Source organism: Pagrus major, chromosome 7 (genome assembly GCF_040436345.1).
Source record: "Pagrus major chromosome 7, Pma_NU_1.0".
Lineage (NCBI taxonomy): Eukaryota > Metazoa > Chordata > Actinopteri > Spariformes > Sparidae > Pagrus > Pagrus major.
In genome coordinates, this window is record NC_133221.1 from 16,984,347 (window position 1) to 16,996,833 (window position 12,487).

The window sequence follows — 12,487 nt, forward strand, 5'->3', positions numbered from 1 at the left end:
AATCTGCAAAGTAACTAGTAACTCAAGTCACTGAATAATAGTTGTGGAGTAAAATTTACAATATTTGCCTCCAAAATGTAGTGGAGAGGAAGTATTCAGTATCAGAAAATGGAAATACTCAAGTAAAGGTTGTTGGTTGTTCTAAATTCTGACAATGAGATTTCCATTATTTACTGTGAATGTGTATCAGTTCCAAATATCAGCTTTCAGTCCCCTTGATAACTAGTAATCGGTGTTGGTATTGGCTCTAAAACCATATCAATCGATCCCCGGTGAAAAAAGTGTAAGATTGCAGCTGTGGGATAAAAAACAACCTTAAAAGAGACAAGGGATAAAACAACAAATGGGACAAACTTTTGGAGGTAAAAGGAGATTTCAGCGCAGGAGTAACACTGGCCAGCAGAGAGGGCATAAACTCTAAAACAGAGAGACATTTGAGCCACTGACAAAGGAAGACGGAGGTTTTAAAGACTCAACAGTTAAAGTAGTTGAGGGGGTCAGGTTGCAGGTTAAGGAGGCATGGAGAGTCCAAGAGGGCCATCAGGGACTCAGCCGAGCGCTCAAGTCACGCACAGACCCCCACAACTGAGGGGGGGATGCTGCAGAGATGTTAGAGTCAACAGGGCAACTCCATCTGCCCTAAAGTCGACAGCTTCCTAATCCAAGCTGATTTACAATAAGCCTTGAGGTGAGCTAGGACTTGCTACTCCAGAAAACTGCTCCCACAGAGACAAATGGAAAAGAGTGATGGGATGTTTCCTCCCCCTGATCTTTCTCACAGCTTCACACGTTCAGTGAGGATAAGATATAACACCACCACACACCAAACTGAAACACTCTTAATGTAAATGTATTGTGCTTTGTTGTATCCAATGCAAATCTCATTTTCAGACTGAAACACTTGCTAAGCACATGCATTCGTGATTCTCTCTTTTGTGCTCTCTCAGTGGATTGGAACAGCAGAGTTTGTGCTTTTTTAATCTATTTTGATAAGTTTACACAGGCCAGACTTAGTTGTCATCAGCTCAGAGGGAAATGAGTGGGTGGCTAAAGAGCTCACTGTGCCGGACAGAGCCTGTGGCAGACACTGAGGCCCAGACAGCCCTCTTTACCCCTAACAAGTGTGAGTGTCTGCTCATCAGGGTGGGGTCCGGGAACCTGCGATACGACTAAACTGTAAGATGCCCGGGAAACGTAATCAAGGGTGTAAGTCTCACAGAACAATGAGCTTAGAAGACACATTCAACACAAGGCAGAGTGATGTATTTGTTCACGTAAAGGTTATTTCCTATTCAACGGCAATTCAATGTGCTTCACCGATGAGTGTAAAACAACCAGTACAAGATAAATAGATAAGATCAATACCAATATTTGAAAAGAAGAGGACAAAAAGAAGAAGAAAGAAAGTCATTAATGTGGAACTATTCCTTTAAAGCCATAAATAATAAAGCCTGAGTAAATTGCTAACTCATCAATTGATTGGTAGATAAGTGACATCATTTTAAAATGAATACCTTTTAGCTGCCAGTTTAGAGACTTTGAGGCTAATTTAATTATTTTGTTTGTGTAACTCCTTAAACAGCTGATGCCAAAAAAGAAAGGCTCACTAACTCTTCTGAAATAAGCAAAGCATGGATCAGCTGTTTCAGATCCTGTTAGACATTAGTTCTGTGACGCCTCCTGTACTTTTCACAGGAAAAAAAGGTTGACATTGTAATTTCATTTGGCTGCTAAAATGTTGATGAAACAAACAGAAACCTGTAAGTCATTACAATGAGAAGCTTCTTCAAAATAATGGCTTTGTATCTCAAAGTAACTAGAGTCACTTTTAACTGTCATTATTTTCGAGATACTAAGTCATTATTTTGTGAAGGTTATCATTATTTCGATACATTAAGTTATTATTTCCAGATCCTGAGTCATTATTTTGAAAAGGTCTCTCATTATGATGTACAGGTGTTCTTCATCAGATTGGTGGAAATGGGCTTCCATAAACATAATCTGCTTACCACTTCCTCATGGAATAATTATATCAGAGAAAAATTCTTGTCTGGCTCTCTTTAAACAGAAATAAAACCATTCCTGTGTATTGTTTCAGCACCTCAGCTATATACGAAAGAGCAACACATATCTGAACACACTTGAATGATCCAGTAACAAAGGAAAATACAAGACCAGCCAATGAGGGGGAAGATAAGACCTGGAGCCCTTTAATGAAGGGTACTGTCTGAAGAGACAGGCCACTGATCCCTATCAGGAAGCAGAGCCAACAAGGAGGCAAAGAAAACACAATGAATGTGGGACCTGGCATGACTATGTTTTCTTTAAGCATATTAACTGAGCATATTTACGGCCCTCACAATGAGAAAAGTAAGTGATGCACCAGTTTCTTTGCCAGAGGTGGCTGGATATAGTTCAAGATAAATGTGTCCCTCTGGGAAAAAAAAGAAATGAGTAACCGTCACAGGACAGGAAGGGTAAATAGAGAACCAACTTCTGGGCGTCTCTCCATCATACTGTAGATACCACGCACACATATACAGTAGCAGATTATGACTACACGAGGTGGGGCTCGTGATCTTATTAAATGACATCATTCATGGTAAACGTAAGTGTGAATCAGTCGATGACAGCATCTAAACATACCCCCACTAGCTTTTCATTAATGACTGTCAGTTTTGTTATTTGAATTCCTCCTTTTCCTCAGTACTGAAACACAATGAGAGGAGACAGGATGAGAGGCTGCTGTCGTCACGGGGCTGCAGGGACTTCCTCTACTCTTCAGGAAATCAAAAACTGCCCAGAGTAATGGCAAGTTTGTACCATAGCTGTTACGTGTAATACGAGAGCGTGTGTGTTTTTGCACATCCACTCCTACAATGTGTTTATGCCCAAATGAACTCTAGGTGTTTTCCATCTCCCCGGTAAGTCTCGCTGAATTGAAAGCGACAGAGCAGAGTGTGAGAAAACACTGCCCCTCTTTCTCTGAGCAGACACCCGATCACCTTATCGCCCTTTTTGCGAGGTAACCCGAACCAGGCAATCACAACAAAGCATGAGTCCTGCACAAAGATGCTGGAAGACCGGAGGAGGCCCAGCAAAGAAGACGCTACCGGCTCCCCTAAGGACTGAAGGTGGGAGGGAGCGAGCAGAGAAGAGATGTTTTTCTTTCAGGCGGAGAGGTGAAGTTTTCACTCCTCCCTCCCCACTCCTCCTGATGCTGGTCATTGTTTACATAGCTAATATATAAACAGAGTCAGTTAGGCTTGTTTATTAAGGTATTAACATAACAGGTAAGGGCACACACCTCATTTAGATGCAAACGCAGAACCAGAGGCCAAACCACATCCTTGACATGTCCAACTTAAAGCATGTAGTGACAGTACCGTAGTGACAGTACCGTAGTGATGACAATGTAACACAATCATAATTAACATGAAAACTTAAACTCTTAAGTTGATGTTAGTTAATGTAGTTTTATGATAAGCTATCAATTAGGGCTAAAATCAGAGATATAGATATAGATATATTATAGATAAATCTGTCAATAGCGTCAATCAAATTATTAAAAACCTTTATAAAATTATATTTAGAGGAGGAAATCAGAGAGAATTTTAGTTCATCTTTCCTAAAGTTCAAGGTGACATCCTCAAATAGAGTTCATTTTTTTTAATCTTTTAGTCTAGAAATGAGAAACTAGTGCTGATTATCGTCCAAAGTGCTGGCTCTTCAAACATGAACAATCCCCAGTGCTCCTAGCTCCTAGTCCAGGCAGAGTTAGTTAATAGGGCCGCTAGCTTCACAGCTAACTGAGCTAACTAGCTAATGGCAGCAGAAACTAGCAGGTACTACTCTGGTGACAGGCTGCCCCCTATTCGTTCAGAGCATGAATTTGACAGGGGACAAATTCTTACATGTTGCACCTTTAATGAAACAATGAATTATCAGAATTGTTGATTTATATTATATTGATTCCATAACAGATTACTTGATAGTTCATTTCAGCACTACAATAGCTGAGAGCACTAATGGTCAAAACTCATAACCGTACTAATGGCTGAAACTTCCCCTATGTAGCTTTACAACTCAAATCATGGCGTGTTAAATCAAACACAGTTTAAAGATGTGCTGTGAAGTTTTCAGACTCCGTTAGCTGTCTCTGCCCTCCTTCCCTTCTCTGGCCTGAATGCACCCTGAAGCCTCCTCTCTTCTCCCATGAACTTACATATTCTAGCCGGTGACCTCTGTGTCACTGTGTTGAGAGAAACAACTTTCCCTCTGGTCCCTTCTTTACAAAACGCAACCAAATGGACATTCCACAGCCAACAGGAAGTTAGTGAAATGCCATTTTTTCAGTTGATAAATCAAGAAGTGCCTCTCAGAACCCATTTGCTAATCCGTTTATTTACCCAGTGACATAACAGTGATGGACAGCGCTGATAGCTGGGTTCAAGCTAGAGACCGTAATCATCACAGGGTTCCTTAAGCCCGAGATAAAGACGAAAATGTCCTGAGCTTCTGAAGCCAGATGTTCCTCAAGCTTCAAACGTGAGCGAACTTGAAATGTGCACTTGTTTACATGAGCTTATCTGGGAGGTTTTTGTTCCAAAACAACAGCAATATAAATCTATTCCAGCAATCGCACCACCTGACAACTATATTGTCCAATTTATTTGTTTTTGAAACATACTGTATCGAGGAAATGTGAACACAAACAAAGATGTGAGTTACGTGAGTACTGAGTTATAAATAAATACTACAATTGGTGATGAATCGGAGGCATTCATTCATTCCTATGTTGCGAACATCCTGTTTGTTCTCCTCTGTGCGTCCATACAAGGTCCAGGGAAGCCCCAGCCAACAGATGATACGCACAGGGAATGTCAGGAATGCAGGTACACAAATGCCTTCATAACTCATGCCGGCCGGGCCTTTTGACACACTGCCCAGTTAAAAAGATGAAGGTCAACCAAAGAGAAAGGGCAACAAATCTGAGCCTGAGCTGTGTGGAAGTACAGGTTTTGAACTGAACTTTGTAAGAACTGTTGTCTTGGAGGTCCGTCTTTGAGGAATGGAGAAATGGTGATGATAAAATAAAGAGGAACAAAAACCAAAACAAAGTCTGGTCACAAAAATCCATACGAATCAGTCTTGAAAATTTCCCCTTTGTTTCTCAATGACTTCATTAACTTGATGTGTAACTGTAAAAAGGCAGAAGTAAAAGTCTCGAGAAATCATTAAGAAACACCGCTATGTGTTATTTAGGGAAGGCCTGGGAAATAATGACATCACGTCACCAATGTGTAGGGGAGGTGGCATCAAGCCGCAATCCACTGGCTTTTTAAAAGGGCTTACAGCGGTTCTTCTGAGCGTCCACGTAAAAAGAGTGCAGCGGCACAAAAGGCACCAGGGGATGAGGCCCCCTTTCTAAAACAACACTGACTGACAGAGTCCCCATTGTATTGAGGAGGAAACCACCTCTCCAACCTACAGCCTTAGTGCAGCTGCATTAGAGCAGCATGCAAACCCCCACTGTCACGCACAAATGCATGCACATACCAAAAAAACACTTACATATGCATATAAATGGAAGACACATACAGCTGTTTTTGCAAAGATGACCCAGATGCACACTTTTTTTCAGTGATGTGAACTAGAAACTCAAGTCTGAGCAGTTGCTAATAGTTAGTTCTGTTGTGTTAATTCTTATTTTATCATTAAAATGAGTGTTAATTAGCTTTGCTCTGCAACATGCAGAGAGCAGGATCCTCCGGTTCTGGTGCCAAGCCGGCAAAAAATGAAAGTGTGGCGATATAGAGAGGAGGGAGGAGATTGCTAACTGCAAAATGGACAGGAAGTTAGCTAAAACGACGACAATGCAGCTTTAAACAAGTAATCAACAAATATTACTCGCACTTTATTCCATGTTGTTCTGTCTCGCTCTGGCAAATACTCTGCTTGTTATGTGAGAAGATCGATACCGTTCTCATATGTGTATACTAAATATGAAGCAACAGCCAGCAGCCAGTAAGCTGGAAACTGGAGGGCAAAAGAAGTAGCTAGCCTGCCTCTGTCCAACCACAACTTCTAGTTTTCACACTTTGTGTTTTTATTTTAAACAAACCAAATATAACAGCTCAAGTAGAGACTGGGTTCCTACGGCTTTTTAAGCACTTTAAGCACTTTCAAGACACCTAAATCAACAATTACCAGATGCTCAGCCTTTATCATCACATCTAAGCTGTAACTATAAATGCAATTGTGGAAAATAAAGTTTACAGGATTCCTTCATACACACAACAATCAAAACATATTGTTACTTGGTTTATGTTACCAGTTGTTCATATTAACTTTGTGTGTTTTTATCATGATTATTTAATTTTAGGCTAATAGGTTTTTTGTTTACATGAGTGATGGTCTATGAACCACCAGATTACGAAAAGGAAACAAATGAGTGTATTTTCCAAAATGATGACCATTTCTTCAGTATGTTACATCTGCCCAGTCTTTAACTTGACCTTCACTTTCCAAAATAACTGCAAATAAAGAAGTGAAGAAGCACTAAAACTCCCCATAAAGCCTGGACCAGATTGGGGGAATTGTAGCCCGAGGGTGGAGAGAGCCAGGTGGGCAGCCTTGTGCTGAATCCCCCCCTGCCTGCGCTGCCGCTCTAAAACAAGTTAACTGTGTGTACTCAATTCCCATAATCCCCCTCTTCCTGGGACATGGTGGTGGGTGGCTGAGCCAGATGTACGCGCTCTTCCAACTTAAGTGACGTAACAAACACATTTTCTTCTTTTAGAAAGGAGGACTGACGTGATGATGTGTGTGAGAAAGGGAGTGGTAGAGCCCCATAAATAAACTGCAACTGCCATTAAACAAATAAAAATGATTTAGGTTTTTATGTCCAATAAACACATTGCACAGCTTGACTCCATTAGTTCCACTTGAGTGGCATCTATCAGACACTGCAGCTTTCTTTAGACTTCGAAACACAGTGATGTCAGCCAGGGCGCTGGAGTCACATTGTCAGCATGTCTGCTTTTACGACCACTGACTCAACTTTTTCATCTGTAGTTTTCCCAACATTTGCTGCAAGTTAATGGTGAGACATCGCTGTTGAACAATCAAAAGTTCAAAGAAAAGCTGCAACGCGTGATGCAACTCAACGACAGAGAGTAAAAGATGTGGGAAGTTGAGCAGAGTCAGACAACTCAGTCAGGATGGCTTCCAGTGCAATCAAGCGGTGAAAATAATCCCACACTGCTCACGTAACAGCTCTTAAATATGTGTGTGCTGTTTTAAAAATGTTGGTAAAGTCATTACAACCAAGAACAGTGGCAGACCGCCAGTTCAAAGGGAATTTTCCCCACTCTGAGTTCTCCTGTGGCCTCAGCCTAGACTAGACCGCAGGAATCCGGTGGCGGATTGGTGCTCGGGCACTTTGAAAGAGGATCCCAGGGCCAGACGTGCACCTTTGAAAATGCCACTCACTCATCTCACATCGTTTTCATAAGGAGAGAGTCATTTGGAGAAAGTTATTTTGTAGGACGGACTCACAGTAAGAGTGAATTCAGGGAATGGGAAGGTAGGAAACACTGACTGGGTGAATCAATGACAGGTTCCAAGGATAAGACAAAGAGAGGGGAAAAAGAGCGAAAACTATCAAGAGAATTCTACCAATGACGAAGATATATGGCTTCTATGCCTATGAGGTCCAGGTAGATATGTATCATGTGAACTAACGACATGTTTTGCGCCCTGTAGCAGCGTGTAAGAACACAGTTTGTATTGTAAAGCAAACCAACCACAACGACCATTGGCTACAATGCAACTTCCCCTCTAAATCGAAGAAAGGAAAATGCCGGGCAGCTGTTTCCAGCCACAAAAGACAGAGCTGAGGCTGTTTCTGAGGATGCTGAACAAAAGAGACGCGGAGGAGACGATGCCTTTAGCACATGCTGCCGGTTAGAACTGACCCAGGCATTTTATTAGCAGACCGCATGAAGCAGTCGGAGCTAACCCAGGGGTCTGGCCCCTTCCTCCAGCTCCCCTCAACCCATCTACAGTAGAGCTGCCCTGTTAAAGTCATTAGCTCAGGGATATTACTATGCTGGCGAAGGCTGCTGCACCCATGACATCATTATGGGCTGCTGTCAGTCCTCTGGGACGTCTGCGAGCTGCGTCTGAGAGGAGAGGGCAGTCCCGCCACGCAGATGCAGACACATCCGTTTACACCAGCGTGCCATCATGCAGGAGGAAACATTAAGTGGTCCAGTGTAGGGGAAATTACCCATTTCAAAATATCACTTATGGAAAGTTATTTTTGAGGCCAAAATTGTCTCTGGAATCTGCTCAATTTAGAAGAACCAATGTCTCTCAGACTATTTTTGGCATGTCTGATGCTTAGGTAGGAGGAGGAGGAGGAGGAGATCTATAGCCATGACCAGACGACATATCCATGGCCTCGTCTTCCTGAGGAGCGCCAACCCTGAAGACTGAAGCGTTTGATGTACCGTTATCTCGCAACAAGGGGCAAGCAGGGCGGAGAGAGGACCATTGTCTGATAAGAACACTAAAATATACATACATGTTGTCCTTTCCCACAAAGTAAAGGAAATCTGGAGCTACTGCGGGGTTAGGGTGGGGTGGATATAGAGAGCTTGAAGACTTCTCCCAGGCAAAAACACGTCTGAAATGTTGAGTCTACAGCCTCTTGCATAGAAATCATCTTCTCTGCCCGGCTGAACATAATAACAGGGATTGACTGTGTTGCAGGGCAGTCAAACAACTGCACACTGCTCCAGCCTCCAGGCAGGATGTATGGTGATATTTTTCCTTTATGGGAAATGTGATGACTACCAATCCCATCAGTTACATGGAAAAACCTTACATTCATCTAAAAATGTCCAAAACAATGGAGAAGACACAACTTGAGCTGACGTAACAGCGCTTACATTACAACACAGCAGTAAACAAGAGGCCGTGAATGGCTTCTTGCTGTGCTCATCTCTTCATATAAGGACTTCACCCTGTAGCTGCTGATAGCTCTGGCAAGCAAATAACGGCTTTATCCCAGAAACACAGAGGGTACACGTAGTTTATGAGAATGAGACTGATGTGAGTAATTCTGTGAGGACTCCTGCTCTTTGCTGCTTGATGCTGTAATTAAGGTCTTAAACAGCTGAAAATCAAGGCCGGGTGTGGTTGTGTTGAAATGTGGAGTGGGGAAGGACAAAATAAGCACCTGTGAGACACAATAAATAAACAGGTAGAATATTCTCTAGGCTGAATCCTTGTGTACTTTATGCTCCTGTGGCTCTGAGGTTGAGGTGATGTTACTGAGCTTTCTGTTTAGTGGAGCACAGCAGTGGTGGAGAGAGTGCTGTTAGTAATGTTTCACTCCTTAAATGTTACTCAACTGAAAATAAAAGAAAAAGTTACTCTTTTGATATGCTACCAGTCATTGTGAAAAGGCCAATGTGGCATTCTGATGTAACTGTTTCATAACACCAGTAGCCACGTCCCATCAGCTCTCTAGTCCAGGCAGTTCTCCAGTTTGATAATGAAGCAATGTCACATACAGGTTTTTGTGTGGATGAAACCAAATAGACATAATGTGTTAATTTGCGAGCTTTAGATGCCCTGGTAGGCAGGTTTTGTTAACTTCAGAGAGAGCTAGGCTTGTTGTTTCCACTAGTTTGCAGTCTTTATGCTAAGCTAAGCTAAACCTCTGCTGGCTGTAGTCTATAGCCTTACCAGAAAGCTATGAGATGACTGTTTTCTCATCTATCACTCTCAGAAAAAAAGCAGTAAGACTATTTCCCAAAATGTTGACCCGCTCCTTTAAAGGATTTTTAGAGGCCCAGAAGAGGGGAAAAGAATTAATTATGTCTCAAGAAAAAAGCACAGTTTGAAAACCAAAACATAAAAATGTGAATAAAAACACAGAGCGGGATTTTTGGGGTTTTTTCACAGTTGGAGTTTTTGATCTGTAGGACTTTCTGGTTTACAAGAACTGCGTTGTAATCATTATGGAAAAGAAAACAAAGCTACATTTTGAGAAAAGGAAGAAAAACATAACTATTTTCCCCAACAGATTTTTAAAAATTGTCTCTAAATACCTTTTAATATCAACCAGATTGGCAGTGCAACGGATTAGGGTTAAGGTTTGGCGACGCCATTGACACCACAAACTAAAAACTCACAATGTCTCATAAAGTTTGGCCCACAGGTCTGAAACTTTACACGGATGTAATTGACTTGGTAGAAAAGATATATGGTCATTTTCATATGGGTCGAATTGAGCATGGCCTTGTTAATCCTACTGAAAGATCACCAAGAAAGAAAGAAACAGAAATATAGATGTTTTTTCTTCGTGTTTGAGCTGATGTTGTGTTTTAGCTCAATACTAAATAAACACATTTTTACAAACCACAGCATGTTGGCTCTACGTGAGTCGTCATGCATTTGGATTTGCCAAAGACGATTTGTTTTAAAACAGTGATTTTAAAAGGGATTCATCAACTGGCAACCTTCGGGGGACCCCAACTCCCAAATTGGGAACCAATGCTGTTGGCTACGCTGCTATTTATACTCTCACAAAGTAGTTAAATACTTTGTCAAAAACTTTAAAAGGCTGCAACTAAGAAGTATTTTGATAATCTATCTAAATTTATAAGATGGTCTATACATAGCCAAAAGACCGTGAGAAATGCCCATCAAATAATATATGGTATCCTCACATTGCAGGAGCCAGTGAATGCTTGGTATTTGTTTAAAATATGACTTAAATTATTAATAGATTATCAAAATAGCTACTTTTATTATTCATTTTTTTTGTTGGCTGACTAACAGATTCCTCAAGTTATCACTTCAACTCCAGTAGTCACTAGATTACATATTTTCCAGCCCTGGAGATGACTGGCTGCAGTTCCCACTACTTTTCAACTTTGTCATGAATAATAACAGCCTGACACAGAAGCAGAACTCCACATGACTGTTCCTGAAAAGAAGAGCAAATGTGTAAAAAAAAGTCCCCAGTCTTGTAAAAGAAATGTCCCCTTGACGCAGGGTGACAGAGTCACTTGACTGTGTTGATAGCTGGTAAAAGTGGGTGTTGACTGTGTGCTCATTATTACAAAGCGCTCAGACAGACAGACAGCTCAACTCCAGCCTGATGTGGAGTGTGGAGGGGAGGGGAGGAGAGAGACTGATCGGGTGTGGGAGTTTTGGGGGAATTCAGAAAATGTTGTTTTCAGATGGTTTGCCTGCAGCGAGAAAACTTTAAATAAACCGAATGCCGTGATGTGCGCTCTGTCAAGGATATACAGTAAAATGTCCTTCACTTCTGGGGAGAAAAATCCCCCCTCCTCCTCCTCTTCCTCTCCACTCTCACCATGCTGTGCTCAGTTTGCCACTTCAGCCAAACGCTGAGTTGTCTGACTTTAGGGGAGACAAAAGAACCGCAGGAGAGGAGAGGAGAGGAGAGGACAGGAGGGGGACAACAGGCAGAATGAGGGGCGGGACAGCAGCACAGGTCGGCTCATTTAAGAATATCAGCAGCTCGTAATGGACGAGACACATTCACTTTAATGTGAGTTATGCAAACAAAAGAGAAAGAAAACTTTTGTGTTACAGAAACAACACCGTCCATTATAAGGGATGTTGATTCTGACTTTTTTTTTTTTTTTTTTGGTTAATTTGAAAGTCAAAACAATTTATAATACACCAGGTTTATAAAGTTTTTAGATTTCTAAGGTGATCATCAACTTACCAAAACAATGGCAAATTTCTCCTCCAGCTCAGTGGGGTCAGGCATGGGCACCTTCAGAGGCATGATGTGATGCTTCATCTCCGACTGGCCGTCCACACTTTCTATATTACCCATTTTCGACTAGATTGTATCCTCTGCAGTCAGCTTGAAAACAATCCTTCAGCTTCTTTCAGTGATGATAAATCCAAGTTAAAAATCTCCAAAGTAGTCCAACAATAAATTACCGGGTTAATCCAAATAATCCACTCCTCCAAACCGAGATAAAAAGCTGACAGTGCAGAAGTCTCGTATTAATGTCCCAAAATGCCATTTACACTTACTCACGCGTTTAGGTTTTACAGTGTGTCCCACTGTAGTTTCCCTTCAAACACTTACTTTTAAAAGTAACAATAAAAGTACATCTTCTTCCTCTTCCAGAAAGTGTTTCCTAATTTTCCAGGACAATCCATAACTTACAAGATAACTTTCAAAATGCCGACAACAGTTACTTTTAGTTGCTGCTCAACTTTCTTGGCTACGACGTGTTTCCATTCATTATTGTTGTGTGATCCTGATTAAAGCTCTTTGCTGTTGCCTCCACTCAGAGGGCAGGTTTTCTTCTCTGGTCCCGCCCCCAGCTGGGGGAGGCGGCGCTTCTGTTGGCAAAACGACCTGTCAATCACTTCATCTCCGATGCCCTACCCCTCACATCTGTAGGCAGTGAGCCCACAG

The 12,487-nt window shown here is 41.7% G+C and overlaps 1 protein-coding gene across 2 annotated transcripts in view; it reads right to left on the reverse strand.

Annotated features, from left to right (window-relative positions):
• Positions 1-12,281, reverse strand: part of fmnl3 (formin-like 3) — a 38,144-nt gene extending 25,863 nt beyond the window's left edge. For both annotated transcript variants that reach the window (XM_073469540.1, XM_073469538.1), the window contains exon 1: positions 11,777-12,281. In XM_073469540.1, the coding sequence (XP_073325641.1) occupies positions 11,777-11,890 (114 nt within the window). In that variant the 5' untranslated portion in view covers positions 11,891-12,281. The remainder of the gene's footprint in view (positions 1-11,776) is intronic.
• Between the last annotated feature and the right edge of the window lie 206 nt (positions 12,282-12,487).